This window comes from Atta colombica, unplaced genomic scaffold (genome assembly GCF_001594045.1).
Source record: "Atta colombica isolate Treedump-2 unplaced genomic scaffold, Acol1.0 scaffold126, whole genome shotgun sequence".
Lineage (NCBI taxonomy): Eukaryota > Metazoa > Arthropoda > Insecta > Hymenoptera > Formicidae > Atta > Atta colombica.
Genome location: NW_017259213.1, coordinates 6,713,376 through 6,738,783, shown reverse-complemented (window position 1 = coordinate 6,738,783; position 25,408 = coordinate 6,713,376). Strand labels below are relative to the sequence as shown.

The 25,408-nt window shown below is 36.7% G+C and overlaps 1 protein-coding gene across 9 annotated transcripts; it reads left to right on the top strand.

Moving 5' to 3' along the window:
* The first annotated feature begins 605 nt into the window (after nucleotides 1–605).
* Nucleotides 606–21,003, top strand: LOC108695184 (dynein heavy chain, cytoplasmic). Of its 9 annotated transcripts, none has more exons than XM_018204944.1 (22): nucleotides 606–1,184; nucleotides 2,412–4,024; nucleotides 4,118–4,253; nucleotides 4,324–4,697; nucleotides 4,946–4,981; nucleotides 5,629–5,700; nucleotides 5,803–9,153; nucleotides 9,227–9,621; nucleotides 9,701–10,011; nucleotides 10,096–10,184; nucleotides 10,382–10,411; nucleotides 10,534–11,680; nucleotides 11,780–12,275; nucleotides 12,591–13,206; nucleotides 13,303–14,097; nucleotides 14,209–14,410; nucleotides 15,256–15,454; nucleotides 16,221–16,338; nucleotides 16,431–16,802; nucleotides 16,885–19,647; nucleotides 19,745–19,942; nucleotides 20,108–21,003. In XM_018204944.1, exons 1-22 carry the CDS (start codon nucleotides 941–943, stop codon nucleotides 20,540–20,542), a joined length of 13,992 nt encoding a protein of 4,663 aa, XP_018060433.1. In that variant the 5' UTR covers nucleotides 606–940; the 3' UTR covers nucleotides 20,543–21,003. The 9 variants fall into 9 exon arrangements, with proteins under 9 accessions (XP_018060433.1, XP_018060434.1, XP_018060437.1 ...); XM_018204945.1 differs by lacking the exon at nucleotides 15,256–15,454 and adding an exon at nucleotides 14,645–14,840; XM_018204952.1 differs by lacking the exon at nucleotides 606–1,184 and adding an exon at nucleotides 1,743–1,802.
* The last annotated feature ends 4,405 nt before the right edge of the window (nucleotides 21,004–25,408 follow it).

Here is a 25,408-nt window from a genome sequence, read left to right as displayed (position 1 = left end):
ATATCTCTATCTTTCTCTTCAAATTCTCGTTTTAAATATTGAATAAAGTCAGAGTACATTTATTTAATGACAGTGAAAAATATCACTTACCTTATTTTATAAGCAGAATTTTTGAAGATATTAACAATTAAATCAAAAAATCGAAATATTTTTTAGCCGACTATTCCACTCGTTCCTCTTACACTCTCATTCTTATGTTTTCTCAATAATCCTACACAATAATCCTGCATCATGCTCATCATCAATAAAGCATTAAAAATAGACAATCTATAGATGAAATTCACATAAATCTTAAAATTCAAAATGATTATTTTATAATGCTATGTTAATTTTATAATTCATTATTTTGTGTTTCGTAGGCATATATTTATTACTCAATAATAATCAACAATTTTTTTTCATTACGAATTTAACTATGCATACAAATGAAAACTGTATTATTACATCATAAAAATATGCATTCTTATTTATAAAGTATTATAATAAATTTTATATTGCATTAAAATAACATGTATATATAAATTAGTACATTTATATGATAAATTTTATATCGACAATCGATAATATCGATATTTATCAAATACCTTTCATCTTCCATTAAGAAAAATTAATTGTCCAGAGACTCGACAGTTATCGTCCAATGTAATTATCAGCTATCGCATAGATTTGCAAAGTTGAAAGTGCAAATTATAGGTAAAGCCTCGAATTTATCAAGCTCATTCCAAAGCTCGAAATCGTACAGTTCATGACGTTCGTGTAAATTCGTGCGTGCTCGTGCCGCTCGTGTCGCCTTCAGTTGCTTGACAGTTCATTCCGGCGGAGGAGGGGGTCGGTGATCGTTCGCTTTACCCCTCCGGTGATCACGATCATCCACCGAAAAACGATTCCAGAGCAGTAAGCGAGTGGTAGTGATCGAGTGCCAGGTATTAATCGACCCGGCATGGGCGATTCCTTGGACGGCTCCGGGGAACCGTCCCCGGAGTCCCAGAACGTTGCGATCGTCGAGTACCCGACGTTCGCTAGTTATCTACGTAAGGCCGTCACCGTGCTGTTACCGGACGAGGATGTGGTGCCGCCCGCATTTAGTCTGGCGCTCGACGACCGTTATAACCAGGATTGCATCCGCAAGTTCCTCGGCGACTCACAGGTCAGCTCGCTCTACGTGCAGAGAAGCTCGAGCAAAGGTAAAGTGCGAGATCGATCGGTTATTATATCATCGTTCTCGTTCTCTTCGGGAATGACCGGGAGGACCGGCCGATGCGAGGCTCCTCCATTATCAAACACGTTAACTTACCGCGTGCAACGGTACATTCGCACGTATATGTGCATACACGATTTTATAGGTAGACGCATCCTGCAAAATCAATCGCGGCACGTTCACGCCCCGCTCTCCCGCCAAATATGACTCATTCGAGCTGATGAAATCGATAAGTGCGTATCGGCACATATCGATTAATTACGTGGGTGACGCACAATTCATTCCTTCATGATCTTCACCTCGATTCCTATCGACATTCTTGCAGTTCTCGCGTGCTTGTATTACGTGCTTGGCGAACGCGCAGTGGTTAATGCGTAATTTGATAACAAATCCGTGAATTCTGCCGCGTTTGCGCTTTACTGCGCAGGCATCGTTTAATTTCCGTTAGATTTATAATCTTGGCGATAAACATTGCTCGTCTATTTTTATGTGCTAATTGAATAATAAAATTTTATATTTTATATATATATGAGACTTTGTTATAGGGTGTTATAGGGTGTTTCAGAAATAGTTGATCAAACTTTAAGAGCATATTCCACTCATTGTAAGGATGAAAAAAAGTCATAAACATGGGTTCAGAAATGCTTTTTTTCCAAGTTATAAACATTTTTTTTATTTTATATTTATATCTATATTTTATTTTATACTTACATTTATATTTTATTTTCACTCTTAAATGCTTAAATAAAAATTGATTTCAATTTTATACAGACCTATCTAATAACTCTTTGTTTACTTTAGAAGGTGAATAGAAGTACAATTCATAAAACATCGAAGCGAGGCATGCCATCTGACGTAAATACGTATAATTTAAATAAGAAATGTTTATAATTTGGAAAGGAAGCGTTTCCGAACCCATATTTATATGACTTTTTCAATGAGTGGGATATGCTCTTAGAGTTTGGCCAACTATTTCTGAAACACCCTATATATTTTTTTAATACTCTAATGTTCTTCAGGTGTGAATATATACTTTAACAGTCAATTCAAATATTAAAATCTCTGTTTTGCATTTTAAACAAAATATTGATAAATTCGAAATTTTGTATTTTTTTTTATTTCTTTCTGAAATTAACTGTTATTGTGATAATTGTTGAAAAACTGAAGTTGAATTAAATCCTTTATGTATTAACCAAGCACTCTCTCTTTACAGAAGAAGATAGTGGCGAGGGAGATGAAGATAAGGAGAATGCCACTTATTATATATCAAATGAGATACACTTTTCAAATCCAAAAATGGCCTCCCTAGTTTTAACAAAACGTGGTCTTGTTGTTGAAGCTGATAAATCCATTCATTCGCAAGTGCGTCTGATTACGTTCTCTGATGGGCCACCGTACGAAACTTTGCATGCGATAAGCAAAACCATGGCACCCTATTTCAAGAGTTACGTGAAGGAAACAGGTCGTGCCCATAGGGATGGAGATAAAATGGTACCATTAGTGGAGAAGAAGATTGCAGAACTTGAAATGGGGCTGTTGCACTTACAGCAGAATATCGATATCCCTGAGATCTCATTACCGGTTCATCCGATCGTCGCGCAAGTTATTAAACAGTGCGAGGAGGAGGGTCGTAAACCAAAAGTTGCAGATTTCGGCGACAAGGTCGAGAACTCGACATTCCTGAATCAGTTGCAGAACGGTGTCAACAAGTGGATAAAAGAGATCCAAAAAGTAACGAAATTGAACCGTGATCCGGAATCGGGTACGGCCCTTCAGGAGATATCGTTCTGGTTGAATCTCGAGAGAGCATTACATCGCATTCAGGAGAAACGAGAGAGCATCGAAATCTCTCTGACGCTTGATATACTCAAGCACGGCAAGCGATTTCACGCCACCGTCAGTTTCGACACTGACACTGGCTTGAAGCAAGCGCTAGCCACTGTCAATGATTACAACCCACTGATGAAAGACTTTCCGATCAATGACTTGCTCTCGGCTACTGAACTTGAACGAATACGCAGCAGCGTGCAGCAGATATTCATGCACTTGAGGAAAATCAGAAGCACCAAGTATCCCATTCAAAGAGTGTTGAGATTGGTAGAGGCTATTTCGAGGGATTTGGGACAACAGTTGCTCAAGGTGCTGGGTACACGACGCCTGATGCACATTCCATTCGATGATTTCGAGAAAGTCATGGCCCAATGTTTCGAAGTGTTCACCACTTGGGATGACGAGTACGACAAACTCACAGGGTTGTTGAGAGACGTTGTAAAGAAGAAGCGCGATGAACACATGAAAATGGTATGGAGAGTATTGCCGGCGCACAAGAAGTTGCAGTCGAGGATGGAGCACATGCGTCGCTTCCGACGTCAGCACGAACAACTGAGAACTGTGATAGTCCGCGTGCTCAGGCCTACCGTACGCCAGAATAGCAATACTTCAACGATGGAGAACACCGATAACGATAACGTGAAGGTGGAATTCGCGCTGGATGCCGCTGACGCCAATGCTATCAGTGAAGTTAACTTGGCGTACGAGAATGTAAAAGAAGTGGATTGTCTGGATATTACTAAGGAAGGACAGGAATCCTGGGACGCCGCAGTGCACAGATACGAAGAACGTATCGAGCGCGTGGAAGCGCGGATCACCGCACACCTCCGAGATCAATTGGGCACGGCTAAGAATGCCAATGAAATGTTTAGGATATTTTCACGATTTAATGCGCTCTTCGTGCGACCGCATATTCGAGGCGCCATTAGAGAGTATCAGACGCAACTTATACAGAGAGTCAAAGACGATATCGAGGCCCTGCACGAAAAATTCAAGGTATTAAATGGATATTAAGATTAACTTGACAAAGACAGACTTGCAGCTTAAATAAATGTATACATCGTAATGACTGCGATAAATTCTTTGTAGGTTCAATATGCGCAAAGTAAATGCTGTAGAATGAGTATGGTGAGAGATTTGCCACCTGTAGCTGGATCGATAATATGGGTAAAACAAATCGATTACCAATTGACAATGTATTTAAAACGGGTCGAGGATGTCCTAGGTAATTTCTCTTTCAATTTTTGAACTATAGAAAATATTTTTTCAACTTAACGTTACATGTGTGTATTTAGGCAAAGGATGGGAAAGTCATATCGAGGGTCAGAAACTAAAAGCCGACGGAGATAGTTTTCGTATGAAACTGTCAACGCAAGAAATTTTCGATGACTGGGCACGTAAGGTGCAGGCACGAAATCTTGGTGTAACTGGACGTATCTTCACAATCGAGAGCGTGCGTTCAAGAACAGGGCGCGGCAATGTGCTGAAACTTAAAGTGAATTTTCTTCCTGAGATTATTACGCTATCTAAAGAAGTAAGAAATTTGAGAAATCTCGGATTTCGTGTGCCTCTACCTATCGTGAATAAGGCTCACCAGGCAAACCAGTTGTATCCCTTCGCCATCAGTCTCATTGAAAGTATCAGAACTTACGAGAGAACATTGGAGAAGGTAAGATAATTGATAATAATTTCTTAGTAATTCATTATTCAGAAGTTAACAATTTCTGGCAAATGATCGATTTCTTTTTTTCTGGATGTTGTTCCGCATATTTTATAAATTACAATAATATAGGCAACTTAAAGCTTTAACAGTCCGAACAAAACGATAGATTACGCTAGGGTAATAGTGCCAGGTATTGGAGGATAAATGTTAGAATAATTGATATCTCTAATTTCTTGGATCTCCAATATTTTTAGCTTACCAATCGGAGTCCCCATTGTCCCGCACTAAAGGTAGTCATACTTAACGCTTCCAGGAATTATGCATCTTGCCTATATATGCAAATGCATTATTGTCTGCCTGCTTAGCTATTGTAGATAAATCTGTAATGCAAAATAATACATAATTTATTTATTTATTTATTTTTTTTTTTTTTTTTTTTTTTACTGATATATTTAACGAATGTTACGTCAATTATTTTCAAATACATGTAGGCTTGTACGGATGTGCGGGAGGTCTGAAGCTACAAGCATTTTTAAATTACTTAGAAATCTCATAGAAATTTCATAAATATTCTAAAGGAGAAAATGTAAACCAAAGTTTTAAATGAAACTAATTCGTATAAAGGCGGATATATATGCAATTATAAATTTGTAATATAAATCTATTTAAATTTTAATAAATGAGGCTATCCGCATATCCGGAAAGTTGCTTGGAGGCAATACATATAATTGTTTCATCTATTGATATATAACTATTATTAATGAATATAACTATTATTAATATTATCACATATGACTACATTATCTATATTAAATTTTTAAGTATGCATACTCCTGAGTTCGATATTGAATGATAACTTGTAATTTATGTTGTAAAATTGTATTGAGATTATTACGCATTGCAAATTAAAAAAATAATGTAATAAATCTCTTCTTAGATCGAAGACAAAGCCAGTATTATTCCTTTAGTCGCTGGAATGCGTAAGGATGTCTTAGCATTGATTTCCGAGGTAAGTCTTAGTTTTATATAAAATTTGTGATATATTCACTATTCTATATTTACTTTCTACATATAGTTTTTAATATTACAACTGTATTGATTGTCTATATAGGGTATCGCGCTAGTTTGGGAGAGCTACAAACTCGATCAATACGTGCAACGTTTGTCGGATGCTGTCGTGTCGTTTCAAGAAAGGGTCGAAGATCTTTTAGTCGTGGAAGAACAATTAGATGTGGATGTTCGTTCTCTTGAAACGTGTCCTTATTCCGCAAACACGTTCGCCGATATATTGTCAAAGATACAGAAATCAGTAGATGAATTATCTCTGAAAAATTATTCCAACTTACATATCTGGGTAGCAAGACTCGATGAAGAAGTGGAGAAAAATTTGGCTGCCAGATTAGAAGCTGGAATAAAAGCGTGGACTGATGCCTTAACTGGTCACAAAAAGGAAGTGGATCTGAGTATGGACACGGATGCTCCTACACAGCCGACGCATAAACCCGGCGGCGATCCTAAAATTCAAAATCAGATCCATGAAGTCCGAATTACCAATCAGACTATGTATTTATATCCTAGCATTGAAGATGCAAGGTTTCAGATAATGCAACAATTATTTGCGTGGCAAGCAATTGTTACTTCACAGGTCCGTCTCCAAAGCTCGAGATATCAAGTCGGATTGGATAAACCTGAATCAGGCACATACAGAAATTTGCTTACAAAATTACCTACTGGAAAGCAACCGTTGGAGGCAGCATACGAAGCAGTCGAATCCAAGATGAAGGATGTTGCAGATTATGTCGATCAATGGCTACGCTATCAAGCTCTTTGGGATCTGCAGCCAGGCAATCTTTATGGCAAATTGGGTGAAAATATTAACTTATGGATGAAGTGTCTCAATGACATAAAGAAGACAAGAACCACGTTTGATACTTCCGACACGAGACGTGAATTTGGACCTGTGATTATAGACTTTGCGAAGGTGCAGAGTAAAGTATCTCTAAAATATGATTCGTGGCATAAAGAAACTTTGGGTAAATTCGGGACACTTCTAGGTAATGAGATGGCGAGCTTTCACTCTCAAGTATCGAAATCTCGAAGCGATTTAGAACAGCAATCCATCGAAGCAGCTAGTACATCTGATGCAGTCGGTTTTATAACATATGTACAATCTCTGAAGCGTAAGATGAAAGCGTGGGAGAAACAAGTAGACATATATCGCGAAGGTCAAAGAATACTCGAACGTCAAAGATTCCAATTTCCATCTTCTTGGTTGCACGTGGATAATATAGAAGGAGAATGGGGCGCATTTAATGAAATAATCAAACGCAAAGATACCAGTATTCAAACTCAAGTTGCGTCCTTGCAAATGAAAATCGTCGCTGAAGATAAAGCGGTTGAAACAAGAACTACCGATTTCCTCAGTGACTGGGAAAGAGGTAAACCGGTGGAAGGCCATTTACGACCAGATGATGCTTTGCAACAGCTGCAATTATTCGAAAGTAAATTCGCTAGACTTAAAGAAGAGAGGGACAATGTAGCCAAGGCCAAAGAAGCATTAGAATTGCAAGAACCAGGCGGAATATCGACCAGCGAGGATAGAATGCAGGTGGTATTTGAAGAGCTACAAGACTTGAGGGGAGTTTGGTCAGAATTGTCAAGAATATGGGCACAAATTGATGAAACGCGAGAGAAACCTTGGCTTTCTGTACAACCGCGAAAATTGCGTCAGCAATTGGATACAATGATGGCGCAGTTGAAGGAACTTCCAGCGAGATTGAGGCAATACTCGTCTTACGAATACGTAAAGAAAATGTTGCAGAGTTATACGAAAGTGAATATGCTGATTGTAGAACTGAAATCTGACGCGCTTAAAGAAAGGCATTGGAAACAATTGACAAAGCAGCTCAGAGTAAACTGGGTACTGAGCGAGCTTACTCTCGGCCAAGTCTGGGATGTAAATCTTCAAAAAAATGAAGGTATAGTTAAAGATATTATTCTTGTAGCTCAGGGCGAAATGGCACTCGAGGAATTCTTGAAGCAAGTACGCGAGTCATGGCAAACATACGAATTGGACTTGATAAATTACCAAAATAAATGTAGACTAATACGTGGTTGGGATGATTTGTTCAATAAGGTGAAAGAACATATCAATTCAGTGGCAGCTATGAAACTATCGCCATATTATAAGGTATTTGAAGAAGAAGCTTTAACATGGGAAGAAAAGTTAAATAGGATTAATGCTCTATTCGATGTATGGATAGACGTACAACGACGATGGGTTTATCTCGAAGGTATCTTCTCCGGTAGCGCAGATATCAAGACGTTGTTACCAGTGGAAACATCTCGTTTCCAAAGTATTAGTTCCGAGTTCTTGGGACTGATGAAGAAAGTTTCCAAATCCCCTATGGTTACAGACGTACTGAACATTCCTGGCGTTCAAAGAGCGCTCGAACGTCTTGCTGATCTTCTTGGCAAAATACAAAAGGCATTAGGAGAATACCTAGAAAGAGAACGAACTTCTTTCCCTCGATTTTACTTTGTCGGCGATGAAGACTTGTTAGAGATTATTGGTAATAGCAAAAATGTTGCAAGGTTGCAGAAACATTTCAAAAAAATGTTTGCCGGCGTAGCAGCTATTTTATTGAATGAAGACAATACGATTATTACTGGTGTTGCTTCACGCGAGGGTGAAGAAGTTATATTCCAGAATCCGGTATCTACAGTCGATCATCCCAAAATCAACGAGTGGTTGTCGCTTGTGGAGAAAGAAATGCGCGTAACGCTTGCTTCAAGCCTCGCGAAAGCAGTACAAGATATTAAACAATTTAAGGACGGAAATATAAATCCACAAGCATTTATGTCCTGGTGCGACAATTATCAAGCTCAGATAATAGTTCTAGCTGCACAAATTTTATGGTCAGAAGACGTAGAAGCGGCTCTTCACGAAGCGCAAGCAGATCCGAGCAAAAATTCGTTGGAGAGAGTTTTAATACAAGTGGAAGGCACGTTGAATGTCCTGGCTGATTCTGTTCTTCAAGAACAGCCACCTTTACGAAGAAAGAAGTTGGAACATTTAATCAACGAATTTGTACACAAACGCACTGTTACCAGACGATTGATCGCTAACAGAGTTTCGAATCCAAAGGCCTTCGAATGGCTGTGCGAAATGAGATTTTATTTTGATCCTAGGCAAACGGAAGAGCTTCAGCAGCTTACAATACATATGGCAAATGCTAAGTTCTTCTATGGATTCGAATACTTGGGAGTACAAGATCGGCTAGTACAGACACCGTTGACCGACAGATGCTACTTAACAATGACACAAGCATTAGAAGCTCGACTTGGTGGTTCACCATTCGGACCTGCTGGTACAGGAAAGACTGAATCTGTAAAAGCATTAGGCCATCAGCTCGGAAGATTTGTATTAGTATTTAATTGCGACGAAACATTCGATTTCCAGGTAAATATAAAAATTAGCTTTAATAATATTAGTAAAGAGAAATGTATATTTATGTTGTCATTATTTTTTATAGGCAATGGGTCGTATATTTGTTGGTCTTTGTCAAGTGGGTGCGTGGGGTTGTTTCGATGAATTTAATCGTTTGGAAGAACGAATGTTATCTGCCGTTTCTCAACAAGTGCAGACGATTCAGGAAGCACTCAAGAGTCAGATGGAAGGCAAGAAAGAAGGAACTCTCTGTGTCGAATTGGTTGGAAAGCAAGTTAAAGTCTCCACCGACATGGCTATATTCATCACCATGAATCCCGGATATGCCGGACGATCTAATTTACCTGACAACCTAAAGAAACTTTTCAGATCGCTTGCTATGACCACACCTGATCGGCAACTGATCGCCGAAGTGATGCTCTTCAGTCAAGGTTTCCGATCAGCAGAAAAATTGGCGTGTAAAATTGTGCCATTCTTCAAGTACATATATACATATAAGTATCTTTTTGTTATTAGTAAATAATATTTGTTACATTATCGAATCTTTCTCTTTTCTTAGGCTTTGCGATGAACAACTTTCTAATCAATCTCATTACGATTTCGGATTACGTGCACTTAAATCCGTGCTGATTTCTGCCGGAAACGTAAAACGCGACCGTATTCAAAAAATTAAAGAAGGCATGCAGAATCGTGGCGAAACCAATATCGACGAAGCCTCGATCGCTGAGAATCTACCTGAGCAAGAGATACTTATTCAATCTGTTTGTGAGACGATGGTTCCCAAATTAGTTGCTGAAGATATTCCATTATTATTCAGTTTACTCAGTGATGTATTCCCCAATGTAAATTATACTCGCGCGGAAATGAAAGGTAAATTATGTTCCAATAATGTGTATCTTTATAGATAGAGATGGTTACACAAATCTTTATATAAATGTACACATTTTATTCCAGGATTGAAGGATCAAATCAGGAAAGTTTGTACTGAAGAATACCTAGTTTGCGGCGAAGGAGATGAACAAGGAGGTGCTTGGCAAGAAAAGGTAATACATTTTTTTTTAATAGAAAAGGATGCTTAACACTTATTTTAATTATAATTTTAACTATTCTCATATACTATCAATACTAATAAAGAGATACTAATTATATTTACTGAAGATAATAATTATCTCTTATGTATTTTACAAATACATTAAGAATGCTTAAAGACTTAATTTTCATATTGTTTATGCATACTAAGGATTTGGTCGGTGAGACATGGGTAGAGAAGGTGAGATAAATCTAAATATAATCGTGTCTGTAATTATTAATATATTTTAGAGTCTTTCTTTTGTTATATCGTGAATTATCTTCATTTCTTGCACTCTTCTATTTATTATATTATTTATTTAGGTACTTCAACTATATCAAATTTGTAACTTAAACCATGGATTAATGATGGTTGGCCCGAGTGGATCTGGTAAAACAACGGCTTGGAAAGTGCTGCTTAAAGCGCTGGAGCGATTTGAGGGCGTGGAAGGTGTCGCTCATGTAATTGACCCCAAAGCAATTAGCAAAGAAACATTGTACGGCGTATTAGATCCAAATACGCGCGAATGGACGGATGGTTTGTTCACGCATATATTGAGGAAGATAATCGACAACGTCAGAGGTGAAATCAACAAGCGACAATGGATCATATTCGATGGAGATGTCGATCCGGAATGGGTCGAGAACTTGAACTCGGTGTTGGATGACAATAAGCTTCTCACTTTACCTAATGGTGAACGCCTGAGCTTACCACCGAATGTGAGAGTTATGTTTGAGGTGCAAGATCTTAAGTACGCTACTTTGGCCACCGTGTCGCGATGCGGTATGGTTTGGTTCTCAGAGGATGTGTTGTCAACGGAAATGATATTTGAAAACTACATGCTACGACTACGAAACATCCCATTGGAAGACGGCGAGGAAGATAATCTTGGAAAGAAAGCTTCGGATAAGGAAGACACTATATCACCTGCATTAACGGTGCAGAGAGAAGTCGCCAGCATCATGCAGAGTTACTTCGCGCCTGATGGTTTAGTAGTGAGATGTTTGGAATATGCTATGAAGCAGGAACACATAATGGACTTTACGCGCTTACGAGCTCTTAGTTCTCTATTCTCCATGTTAAATCAAGCCGTTCGCAATGTACTACAATATAATCACTCTCATATCGACTTTCCTTTGCCGGGCGAACAACTGGAACGTTACATGCCCAAGTGTTTGGTTTATGCGCTTTTATGGAGCTTTGCGGGAGACGCTAAATTAAAAGTTAGATCCGACTTGGGTGACTTTATTAGATCTATCACAACTGTACCTTTACCTTCTCAAAATAATATACCTATTATAGACTTTGAAGTAAACATACATGGTGAATGGTTACCGTGGAGCAACAAAGTTCCTCAAATTGAAGTAGAGACTCACAAGGTAGCTAGTCCGGATATTGTCGTACCGACTTTAGATACCGTGAGACACGAGAGTCTACTATATACTTGGTTGGCTGAACATAAGCCTCTAGGTAAGTGATTATTTGTAACAAATATATACATTATTGCCGTATTATTTTTATATTTAACTATATCAAATATATAATTGTTTTTTTTTTTTGCGTATTTAGTGCTTTGTGGACCACCCGGTTCTGGTAAAACCATGACTTTATTCTCTGCTTTGCGAGCACTTCCAGACATGGAAGTTGTCGGACTTAACTTCTCTTCTGCAACGACACCCGAACTGTTACTCAAAACATTTGATCACTATTGTGAATATCGTAAAACGCCTAATGGCGTTGTACTCTCCCCGGTTCAATTGGGCAAATGGCTGGTTTTGTTCTGTGACGAAATTAATTTACCCGATATGGATAATTATGGGACACAACGTGTGATCTCTTTCTTGAGACAATTAGTAGAACACAAAGGATTTTATAGAACCAGTGACCAGGCATGGGTCACTCTGGAAAGAATTCAGTTTGTAGGTGCTTGTAATCCACCTACAGATCCTGGCAGGAAACCTCTCAGTCACAGGTTCCTACGACACGTACCTGTTATTTACGTTGATTATCCTGGCGAAACCTCGCTTAAGCAGATTTATGGCACATTCACACGTGCCATGCTCAGGTAAGAATTTTTTGAAGTATAAAATGTAGGCTCTTGAGAAATGGGTTATTATTTTTGCTTTATCTTCTTTTATTTGCAATTTTCAAAAACTTTATGTAAAAACGAAACGCATATGAAGTGAAGAATCGAACTTCATGCTAGTTGCAAATTGTTTTCAATTATGCATTATTCCAAGAGTTGTTTATATTTATTGTTTATTTGTTTATATTTTTGTAATATTCATGCCTTAAAATATATTCTTTTTTTAATAAAAACATCCAAATATCAATTAATACAAGAGAAATTTTTCTGCAAAATTATTGATATTATTAATAGATTGACGCCTAATCTGAGAGGCTATGCGGAACCTTTAACGAATGCAATGGTGGAGTTCTATCTGGCCTCCCAGGAAAGATTTACTCAAGACATGCAACCACACTATGTATACTCTCCACGTGAAATGACACGTTGGGTGCGCGGCATTTGCGAAGCTATTAGACCGCTTGATAATCTCTCCGTGGAAGGTCTAGTGCGTTTATGGGCCCATGAGGCTCTTCGTCTATTCCAAGACAGATTGGTAGAGGAGTCTGAGAGAGCTTGGACGAATAAGAACATAGATATTGTGGCTCTGAAACACTTTATGTCGGTTGATCGAGAAAAAGCATTGGCCAGACCAATCTTATACAGTAATTGGCTGTCAAAGGACTATGTGCCAGTGAATAGAGAAGAGCTGAGAGATTACGTTCGTGCAAGGTTGAAAGTATTTTACGAGGAAGAGCTAGATGTGCCGCTGGTACTCTTCGACGAAGTTCTTGAACATGTTTTACGGATTGACAGAATTTTCCGACAGCCTCAGGGACACTTGTTGCTCATTGGTGTCTCTGGTGCTGGTAAGACTACTCTGTCGAGATTCGTTGCATGGATGAATGGCTTGTCTATTTTCCAAATTAAGGTAATTCCATACTGCTTTGTATCGTTTCAATAACAAATGTTATATTTAATATTTCAATTCAAATACATTCTTCTAATCGATCAATATCTTCGATAGGTACACAATAAGTATACCGGTGAAGATTTTGACGAAGATTTACGGCAAGTGTTGAGACGCTCCGGTTGCAAGGACGAAAAGATAGCCTTTATTCTCGATGAATCTAACGTGCTGGATTCTGGTTTCCTCGAACGTATGAATACGTTACTCGCCAACGGAGAAGTACCCGGATTGTTCGAAGGTGACGAATACACAACACTCATGACACAATGCAAAGAAGGTGCCCAGCGAGAAGGTCTAATGCTGGATTCCAACGAGGAATTGTACAAATGGTTCACCGGTCAAGTTATGAAGAACCTACACGTCGTTTTCACAATGAATCCAAGTACAGACGGTCTGAAAGATCGCGCAGCAACATCGCCTGCGTTATTCAATAGATGCGTGCTGAATTGGTTCGGCGATTGGTCGGATAACGCATTGTTCCAAGTCGGTAAAGAGTTTACTAATCGTGTTGACTTGGAGAAACCTATGTGGAAGTGTCCGGACTTCTTTCCGTCCGTGTGCTCGTTGATCCCATCACAACCAACCCACAGGGATGCCGTGATAAATGCTTGCGTTTACGTTCACCAAACCTTGCACAAAGCAAACACACGATTGGCCAAGAGAGGCGCCAGAACAATGGCAATTACGCCGCGCCATTATTTAGATTTTATTAATCACTTCGTCAAGTTGTATCAAGAAAAGAGAAGTGACCTAGAAGAGCAACAGTTACATCTAAATGTCGGTTTGAGTAAAATTGCTGAAACGGTTGAGCAAGTAGAGGAGATGCAGAAGAGTTTAGCCGTTAAATCTCAGGTGAGCATAAACTGAACTCATAAGAAACATTCTTTTTCTTTTGTTTTTTTAATGCTTTTTTTTAATAGAATATAATCTTTTACACATCTATATTATCCTGTTTTCTTATAGGAACTGCAAGCTAAGAATGAAGCAGCCAATGCGAAATTAAGACAGATGGTCAAGGATCAGCAGAAAGATGAGAAAAAGAAAGTGCAAAGTCAAGAGATCCAACAACAATTGGCTATTCAAACAGTAGCTATAAATCAGAAGAGAGACGATGTCATGGCGGATCTTGCCTTGGTCGAACCAGCTGTTGTTGATGCTCAAAATGGTATGTATCTTTATCAGTATTCTTTACTGCACTATTATACAAATTTGTTGATGAATATTTTTAAGATTGATCAAATAATTATAAAATCATTCAAAATTTTATTGAGAAATAATTTGGATAAATAAAATAATTTATCTTTCGTTGTTAATGTTTTCGAATTAATGCCGTTTTAAAATTACGATATAATTGCTTTCTGGAATGTTTTGCGTTGAGAAATATTTGCATTGAGTGTAGCCGTGAAGGCAATTAAGCGACAACACCTGGTCGAGATCCGATCCATGGCGAATCCGCCCGCTGTCGTAAAACTAGCTCTTGAATCTATATGCCTGTTGCTCGAGGAAAGTGCCACAGATTGGAAGCAGATTCGTACTGTTATAATGAAGGACAGCTTTATTCCTACTATCGTCAACTTCAACACCGAGTACATCACGTAAGGGAGCGACTACTGCGGGCCTGCTGAATGTTCAACGTTCGTGCGTGGGGTTCTAATATGAAACAAGCTATAATTTTTAACAGCTTGATACATGTCTCCTTTAATACATGTCGGTTTCAGCGTCGCTTACTTGCGTCGTTGCGTTATTACAACTGCAAGGAGAACGTACAGTAATAATATCTCAGGAGAAGATATTGTAAATGAAAATATTTTATTAAATCGTTTCTATCTCTTTGCAAATGTAAAAACATAACATGTATGTTACTTATGTTGCCTCTCTTAAATCTAACACTATAGGTCAGCTATGCAGGAAGGCCAACATCTTCTCTCGCGTAACTTATCATAACTTTGCCTAATGCATGTGCATCTTCTTCTTTGTACTATATAATGTCCTCTTTGATTGTTCGTACAGCGGTGAAATCAATAAAGAAACAGCATTTAGTCGAGGTTCGCTCCATGGCGAATCCGCCAGCGATTGTGAAGGTCGCATTGGAATCTATCTGCTTGTTGCTCGGTGAAAATGCTAGTGACTGGAAATCTATCCGTGCGGTCATCATGAGGGACAATTTTATCAATACTATTGTCTCTAATTTCAGTACCGAGGACATTACGTAAGCATGCATTCATTATTGTTTTCTTGTTGCGATATCGAGGGATCAACTGTCACAAACTTAGATATATCACGTACGGTATAATATTAGTGCAGAGTTGCAATATTTGATTACATTGATGATTAAAGTATTAGCTTATATTTACGACAATTTTTAAATATATTTATTGATTTTATTTTTGTTATTCAATTATAAATATGTTAAAAATACGACATTTTCTTTAGATATTATAATGACTGAACCAATGTATTTTATACTATTATTTAATTATTAATATATCGTAACAAGTTTTGATAAACATATTTCTTATAAATGCACTTCACTTGGCAAGCAATTTTAAAACTGCTTTAAAAAATATAACGTGTATAATAACAAGTTTTAACGGCAAAAATTACTTGTTACAACTGTTATTCTTTTACTGCATGTTAACAATGTTCGATTAATTTGTTACTAACATTAACTGGATCTTGTTTATTGAAAATAACGACATTAATAGTATATAACAGCAATAATATATGAAATGTATATTAATGTTTTTTATTAGTAATTACAATAAGATTAGTAATTACAATAAGATTATTAGTAATTACAATAAGATTAATTACAATAAATTTCTAATTTTTTGTCGAATTAATAGTTTCTGATGATAAAAAAAAGTAATTATACAAAATATTTTTATATGACAAAAATGGCATATTACAATAGAGTTAAAAAATTTATTTTATTCTCTAAAGACAACGAAGAGATTAATGAATTTTTTAATTAGTGATGAAGTGAGAGAAAAAATGAAGAATCGCTATCTAAGCAATCCCGACTATAACTTCGAGAAAGTGAATCGTGCTAGTTTAGCTTGTGGTCCTATGGTGAAATGGGCCATAGCACAGGTAAATTTTATAGTTTAAAACCTGAAAAAGATATATATATCATTTTATACAATTTTCAAGAATATAAATCTTAAAGATAAATATATTTCTAGATTGAATATGCTGATATGTTGAAGCGAGTTGAACCCTTGCGTGATGAACTCTATTCTTTGGAACGCCAAGCAGAAACTAATAAACTAAAGGGCGAGGAAGTGAAAAATTTGATTGCTCAACTGGAGCAGAGTATAGCGTCATACAAGGAGGAATACGCTCAACTTATCTCACAAGCGCAAGCCATCAAAGCCGATTTGGAGAATGTGCAAGCCAAGGTAGACAGATCAATCGCTTTGTTAAAGTCCTTAGTTATCGAAAGGGAAAGATGGGAAGCAACGAGTGAAACATTTAAGAGTCAAATGTCGACAATAATCGGAGACGTTTTATTATCTTCCGCTTTTTTGGCTTATGCTGGCTATTTCGATCAACATGTAAGTTTTCAGCTCTTCCTAATATTTCTTTTTTTTACATTTGGAGTTTTGTTAATTTACAACGGAATGTGTTTTATTTTAGTATCGTCAAAATCTCTTTACCACATGGTGCCAACATTTGCATCACGCAAACTTACAATTTAGACCTGATATTGCAAGAACAGAATATCTTTCCAATCCGGATGAACGTTTGAGATGGCAAGCGAACGCGTTGCCAACTGACGATCTGTGCACCGAGAATGCGATTATGTTGAAGCGCTTTAACAGATATCCTTTAATCATCGATCCGTCTGGTCAAGCAACGGAATTCATTATGAACGAGTTTAAGGATCGGAAGATCACGAAGACCAGTTTCTTAGATGACTCGTTTAGGAAAAATCTTGAGAGCGCTCTACGATTCGGTAATCCCCTTCTGGTTCAGGACGTGGAGAATTACGATCCTATACTGAATCCTGTGTTGAACCGAGAATTGAGACGAACAGGCGGGCGCGTACTGATTACACTCGGCGATCAAGATATTGATCTCTCGCCTTCCTTCGTCATCTTCTTGTCGACGAGAGACCCGACGGTGGAATTCCCGCCAGACATCTGTTCACGTGTAACATTCGTTAATTTCACTGTTACTAGAAGTTCTCTGCAAAGTCAGTGTTTGAATCAGGTGCTGAAGGCCGAACGTCCTGACATCGACGAGAAGAGATCCGATTTGCTTAAACTTCAAGGCGAGTTCCACCTGAGATTGCGACAACTGGAAAAGTCTTTGCTGCAAGCGTTGAATGACGCCAAGGGCAAGATTCTCGACGACGATTCCGTAATCACAACTCTGGAAACTCTGAAACAGGAGGCTGCCGATATCAGCAAGAAGGTAGAGGAAACGGACAAAGTTATAGCGGAAATCGAAACAGTCTCACAGCAATACATGCCTCTTTCTCAAGCGTGTTCAAACATGTACTTCACGATGGACAGCCTTAACCAAGTACACTTTTTGTATCAATATTCGCTGAAGATGTTCCTGGATATCTTCACGTCCGTATTGTCTCAAAATCCGAAATTATCTGGTATGTCGGATTATGGTCAGAGGCTCACACAAATCACGCGCGATCTATTTTCCGTCTGTTACGAACGAGTTGCCAGAGGAATGTTGCATACGGATAGGCTAACATTTGCTCTACTGCTCTGTCGTATTCATTTAAAGGGTGTACCCTCAGAATCCACCTACGATAGCGAGTTCACATTCTTCTTGCGCGGTAAGGAAGGCGTGCTTAACATCCGAGCTCCTCCGGTACCCAATCTCAGTTCAGAGCAACAGGAAGCGATGATGCGCCTGAGCATAAGATTGCCCGCCTTCAAAAAACTCGCGGAAAAAATCCAGGAGAACTCGGAATTCGGTGCGTGGTTGCAGTCACCTACACCTGAGACATGTGTACCGAAGCTCTGGGATGAGGAGAAACCGTTGTCACCCACAGGAACAACAATGCACCAATTGCTGATAATACAAGCTTTCCGACCGGATCGCGTGATAGCAGCCGCGTCTCTAGTAGTGGCCTCTGCTTTCAACGAGTCTTTCATGCCGGCCGCGGAGGCTGAACTCGATTTTGCATCCGTTGTAGAGGACCAATTGAAAGCGACTGTGCCTGCTTTATTGTGCTCAGTACCGGGCTTTGACGCTTCGGGCAGAGTCGATGATCTAGCAGCAGAATTGGGTAAACAAATAGCCAGCATCGCTATTGGGTCGGCGGAAGGATTTAATCAGGCTGATCGGGCTATAAACATGGCTGTGAAAGCCGGCAGATGGGTGCTATTGAAGAACGTACATCTTGCTCCGCAATGGTTGGTGCAGCTGGAAAAGAAGCTTCACAGTCTTCAGCCGCACGCTAGTTTCCGACTGTTCCTAACGATGGAGATTAATTCTAAGGTGCCGGTGAATCTATTAAGAGCTGGTAGAATATTTGTGTTCGAACCGCCTCCTGGCATACGAGCAAACTTGTTGCGCACATTTAGCACCGTTCCCGCTTCAAGGATGATGCGAGCGCCCAACGAGAGAGCCCGTCTTTATTTCCTGCTCGCATGGTTCCACGCAATCGTGCAGGAACGTCTACGTTATGCACCGTTGGGCTGGGCAAAGCATTATGAATTCAATGAGAGCGACTTGAGAGTCGCCTGCGACACTTTGGATACATGGATTGAAGCTACGGCTATGGGCAGGACAAATCTGCCGCCAGAAAAGGTGCCTTGGGATGCTCTAGTAACTCTTCTTTCTCAATGCATCTATGGTGGCAAAATTGACAACGACTTCGATCAACGTCTCCTAGCTTCTTTTCTGCGCAAACTCTTCACTCCGCGCTCATTCGAAGCCGATTTTGCTCTTGTCGCCAATATCGACGGCGCTCAGAGTAATCAAAGACACATCACGATGCCGGATGGCACTAGACGTGATCACTTTTTAAAATGGATCGAATCACTCTCGGATAGACAGACACCTTCCTGGCTTGGCTTGCCGAATAATGCGGAAAAAGTACTTCTAACCACAAGAGGAACCGACTTGGTTTCTAAGCTTCTTAAGATGCAGCAGTTGGAAGATGAGGATGAATTGGCGTACTCGAACGAGGAATCTCTAGATACGCCAAGAGAAGCTGAAGCAGACGGTCGACCATCTTGGATGAGGACCTTGCATAACTCGGCTTCCACTTGGTTACAATTACTTCCAAAGAATCTACCGACTTTGAAGAGAACAGTCGAGAATATCAAAGATCCATTATATAGATACTTCGAGAGGGAAGTCAACAGTGGAGCGAAATTACTTCAAGATGTTATTCACGACTTGGAGGATGTCGTATTAATTTGTCAAGTAATTGTTTTACTTCTGTTTTATTACTCTTAAATATAAAATGGCCAATATTGGGCTATATTGTTTAAGTTAACTATGTTTTATGTATTTTTAATAGGGCGAGAAGAAACAGACCAATTATCATAGAACAATGCTGTCTGAATTAGTAAAAGGTATTCTGCCCGGTGGTTGGAGGAGATATACTGTGCCAAGAGGCTGTACAGTCATACAATGGATTACCGATTTTAGCCACAGAGTTTCGCAACTACAGGAAGTCTCACGTTTAGTCTCCCAAGGCGGTGCGAAGGAGATAAAGGTTTATTTCAACTTTCATCATTTCTTTACATTTGCTTCACTATTTCAGATATTTTATCACTGAATGATATTAATTATACTATTTTTCAGAAATATATTTACTTTTCATTAAATTCGCTCAAATTGATTCGATATAAAATTATCAATCGATTGTGATTGATTTCAGAGTTTTCCAGTTTGGCTGGGAGGTTTGCTGAATCCTGAGGCTTATATCACCGCAACCAGACAATGCATCGCGCAGGCTAATAGCTGGTCACTCGAGGAATTGCAATTAAACGTAACTATTGGAGACGGCGATAACATTGCCACGGATGATTGTTCCTTTGCTGTTACCGGTTTAAAACTACAAGGTGCGCAATGTAAGGATAATCAATTGTATTTAACTTCGACTATCATGACTGATTTACCAGTCACTATGCTAAGATGGGTGCGATCATCTACGGAAGATATCAGAAAGGGCAAATTGTCCTTGCCGGTCTACTTGAACAGCACTCGTACCGAACTGTTATTTACTGTCGATTTGAATATCGCTCCTAGTCAAGAACCGCACAGTTTTTACGAGAGGGGGGTTGCTGTATTAACATCCACCGCTTTAAATTAATAATTGCTTAATAATTAAAACTGTTTAGAGCAAATTGTATCGTACATGAAGCAAAGAATGCCATCACGATAAATTAAAAACAGTTTACGACACATTGCATGTTACGTCATTTGTAAAGAAAAGAAGGCATAATAACATGCAACTCACAAACCTAAAGTATAAAAACATTAAAAAAATATATATTTTACACTGAATTGCTTTCGTATCTCCAAAAGATTTTGTGTTGATTGTATAATTAGAAACGAATACTTTCGACGTATAGAGCATAATTAAGTGTACATCATTCATTTATAAGAATTAACATTTTCATGCAGGAGGTTGTAATATATATATAGTTTATTTAATATTGTATACGTTCAGATATAAATATGTATTCTGTAACAAAAGATTACATTGCGTTTGCCCAGATGTAAATCGGTTTATAACATCTTACTAGCATCTAATAAAGTCGTATTATAATATCACTTTGTTTTCACTATTTGTAATCAACATTCAATTATACATATTTTGTTTATTTTTTATGACCAGTATCTTTATCGATCCTATAATTTATTCTTATTTATCATTAAATTATCTTAATCTAAATTTTAATACAATAAATTCTAATTTCTTATGGAAAAATTCTTATCAGTCGAATTGCTCTGTTTTGAGAGATATTTCGATATAGTTTATAATTATAAATAAATGTCTCCACTGCACAATTACAGAAGATCAAAGGATAAAGAAATATGGAGCTCTAAAGTCATAGAATTTGATTGCTGCTATGTTTATTTCAGATAATTTGATGCATCTTTTACGTATAATGAATATATGTACGCGTGTATTTATAAATTTACGTGCGTAATATATTCGTAAAATATTATGTTATATAATATTAATATTCACTGTGAAAGAGAATTAGGGACTTGATCAAACGGTTATCGAACTAGATATGCACTGTCCACGAATCATTGACTGCCAGTTTTCTAATTCTCGACAATGAAAGCACAATATTTTATCTACTTTCCAAATAAGAGAAACCTAGCAATTGTTAATTTTTCTTCAATTTCTAACAATGCTTTAGGTCATTTATGATACGATTCTAATCGGGCAGCATAACGATCCAGACTCTTCGAAATAGTTCGATCAATATCGATTATAATTTCATTTGTTGAACCAATAATTCATTCCTTCTATCTTTTGTTTTTCATCCATTGGATAACTGCAGAAAAATATCCGACGGCGTTGAAATTCGAATCGAAGTCCAATCTTCTCTGCACTACTAGACATCTGTCTTTGCCATGAGTCGCACAGTCCTGACCGTAATTTCTGTTGTTTACTTCTATTTATTTCTTACAATTACATAGCTGCCAAATGGCGATCTGTGGGTAATAAAGTTAATAATTATCCTTATCAGATCTTAAATAAAGGAAGAATTCATAGGCAAGATTACAGAGAAGATATACAATATCAGAACAGTAAACATTTGAGAAAATATATTTATTCCACTTACATCCAGTACTCTAAACATGAGTAGCGGAATTGTGCTTGAATTCGTACTGAACAAATCGTTTAGATTTAGACCATCGTTGATGTCAATCATTGGATTGTCTTCTATCTGCCATTCGTACATTTTTGCACAAATTAAAACGTTTGATTTTATCGTTTTCGCTTGTATAGAATTCAACTACAGCAAACTCCTTTGACTCCTTTCATAAATACAGCTAGTTTTTGAAGCTATCCAAACGGGCAGACTCAAATCGATTTTAAAGGATAATTTATTATAACATATGACTTATATATTCAACGAACTGCTTAATAAAAAAATTAAAATATAAATCTTTAATTGCAAGGATCTATCACGTATGTTTTATTATCGTATTTTCTTTGTCTCAATGCAATTCTAGACAAACGCGTTATACATTACAGACATTTTAATAAAAAAGATAACTTGTTTTTTTTTTTATTATTGAGTAACGCAGTTACTCGTGTGACATTTCTCTTTTATCATGCTCTTCTTATTATATGTACAAGTGGATATGTGAGAATCATATATGGAATGTTATTGAGAGAAACAACCATTTTTCTTTTTTGAAATTTTATTTTATATTATAATTGTCGTTATCATTACATGTGTATCTCTAAGTTTTGTACAATATAATGTCAAAGTTATTTTGCCCAGGGTACACGTCGAATTATCACAAATGCATTTTACTGTAGATATATAAAAAAAAAGTCGAACAAAAGTTCATAGAAAAATGTGAAAATATCTATGTAAATATGCATTTGTGATACAAAAATAAAATTAATATCTATATCATAAAAATAAGTATACAAAAATATATATATGTGTGTGTAAATGCATGTGTATATTTATATAATTGTGTACTAATAGAACAGAATAACTTTGGACAAAAAGAAAGTAATTACAACGAGAAAATTTATATTAGAAAAACGATTACAACACGAAAATGCAAAATTTTTGGTCTCATTTCTTCTTATTGTTGAACACACACTCTTATAATTCAACTTCATTAACACAAAAGAGATCGTCCATATCGAAAGAATGATTATATTTGATGATTATATTTGATAGAACATTATCTTCATAGATAATTATTGCATGTTTCTATACCGACACCTCATATTTTTTCTATATATTTGTGAAATGAAGCGAAATATGGTACTATAATATGGTTTCATTTTGAAATTATTCCGTATTCAAAAAAAAAGAATTTTACAATATTTCCTTGTTTCTATAAACGTAGAATTCTATAAACGTAGAATTCTATAAACGCAGAACCCTTGAAATATACATACGTAATTGTATATTCTTTATTGGGTTGTCCGGAAAGTTCGTGCCGATTTTGAAGGAAAATTGAAACGCAGAAGATTTAAATTTTTAATTTCATTTATTAAATTTAAATCTTTTGCGACACGAACTTTCCGAACAACTCAATATATGTAACTTTGCTAAGCTCATCTCAATGAAGCCATTATATTGCTGATATTTAAAAATTATGTATTCCCATTTCTATGCTAATTTATTTTGCATAGAGATGGGAATACATAATATATATAAAATATATTCGCAGATAAATTAAATATTAGATATTAAAATGCAATTCCTATACTAATTTTATATAAATATATACACAAGGTGTCATAAAAACCGTAACATTCAAATGGAGATTCCTGAGATCGTCTGAGACGAAAATATAATACAAAATGTCGAGGCTATAATTTTTCAATATAACAAATATCAATAAATTTAAATTTACATATGTGTAATTTTTATATCGATTTCAACAAGAGATAACAATTAGCTTTCGCTTTTAGCACTTTGTATTGTATCATATCTGAACGTGCAAATTTTAGTAATTCGCTAACTTTAAATTATAATTCAAAAACTATTATAGTTTCGACATTTTGATATTACAATTTTCATCTTAATATTCTCTACTTTTAAGCTGTTATGATCTCTATCGGTCGCCCTGTATATATATATCGAATTGTTTCAAAATTTCGATGCTAATTGATGTAATTAATCAATTCCTGGACATAAACTTAGAATTCTCTTTTAGGAACTCGACTCAATTGTATAATTGTGTCACTTGTGGGTGTGATTGTTTCTTTAATGATTTACCTTGATTTAGTCCAGCTTTTATATAAAATGATCAAATCTGAGGTTTATTCAATGCATAATAACCTTATGTGAAATAACTTATAAATATTCACCAATGTAGTCGTAAGAGTTACATCCTTTATACACTATCGAGTATGCCAGAAGTTCCTTGTGTTTCTTCATAATCTTAGAATTACTAAATTTATTAATTATATTACCTATACGAAATAATAATAACGACACGTACATTTACATTAACAAATTCTTACATTGCATTTCTTTAAGGATACTTTAATTGTCAACCATATTGATGTTAAGAGCCTACCTCATATTGTGTGAGAGCGATAGATCAGGAGCCTTGAACTTGAATATTGTGTTAATTTTGTATTAACGTCGTTTAATTTTTATCAATCGTACTCTGGAGTTAAATTAAACTCGTTATGATAAAGTTTCATATTTTTCACTTGGACAGTGATGTGTTTAATCATTTGCAGTACTTTCACGTTAATATGTATAAATGGAATTTCTATTGTAACAGAATTAGAAAAAGATTGACAGATTAAATTCTGAATTTCTTCATTAATTTATAATAGAAAGATTAATAAAGTTAGTTCACTAACATTCAGCACGAAGAAAAAGTATATTACTGCGTAATTTGCTATTAAAGAAAATTCAATAATCAAAAGAAAGGTGATGATTATTTTAGAAACAATTCTACATATTGATACAAACATTAACGCTCCAAGAACCACGATTTCTATCTACAGAGTGTCGATAAGGTCTGTCCTTATCTCCTATATTTTGAAAACGATTTAAAATTATAAATGACTGCGAAATACGATTTTCCACAAAATTATTTTAAGCCAGACGCATTTTATAACGGAATTTTTTATTTTTCTCTTTGCATACGAACATTTAGCCCAATATACCATTTCAATCATGAACTAAACGCCGAAATATTCATAACCTATATTTGTATATGAATATATATCTTATTTCTCATCATTACATAATACTAATGACTAGACTTCATGCCATGTTGCTATTTGTACTCGTACAATGGTGCCGCTTTATCTTTGTCTTCCATCACAATATCCTTTTCGGCAAATGTTGCATTGGAAACAATGTAAACTTGAAAAACGTTCAAATAGCAACGTTCCGTTGCAGGTACAACCTATTTCTTCTGATTTTAACAACTTCCTGTATTTGCGCTATTTAATAGTTAAAATATGAAAACTTGTGATATGCCACATATGTATACA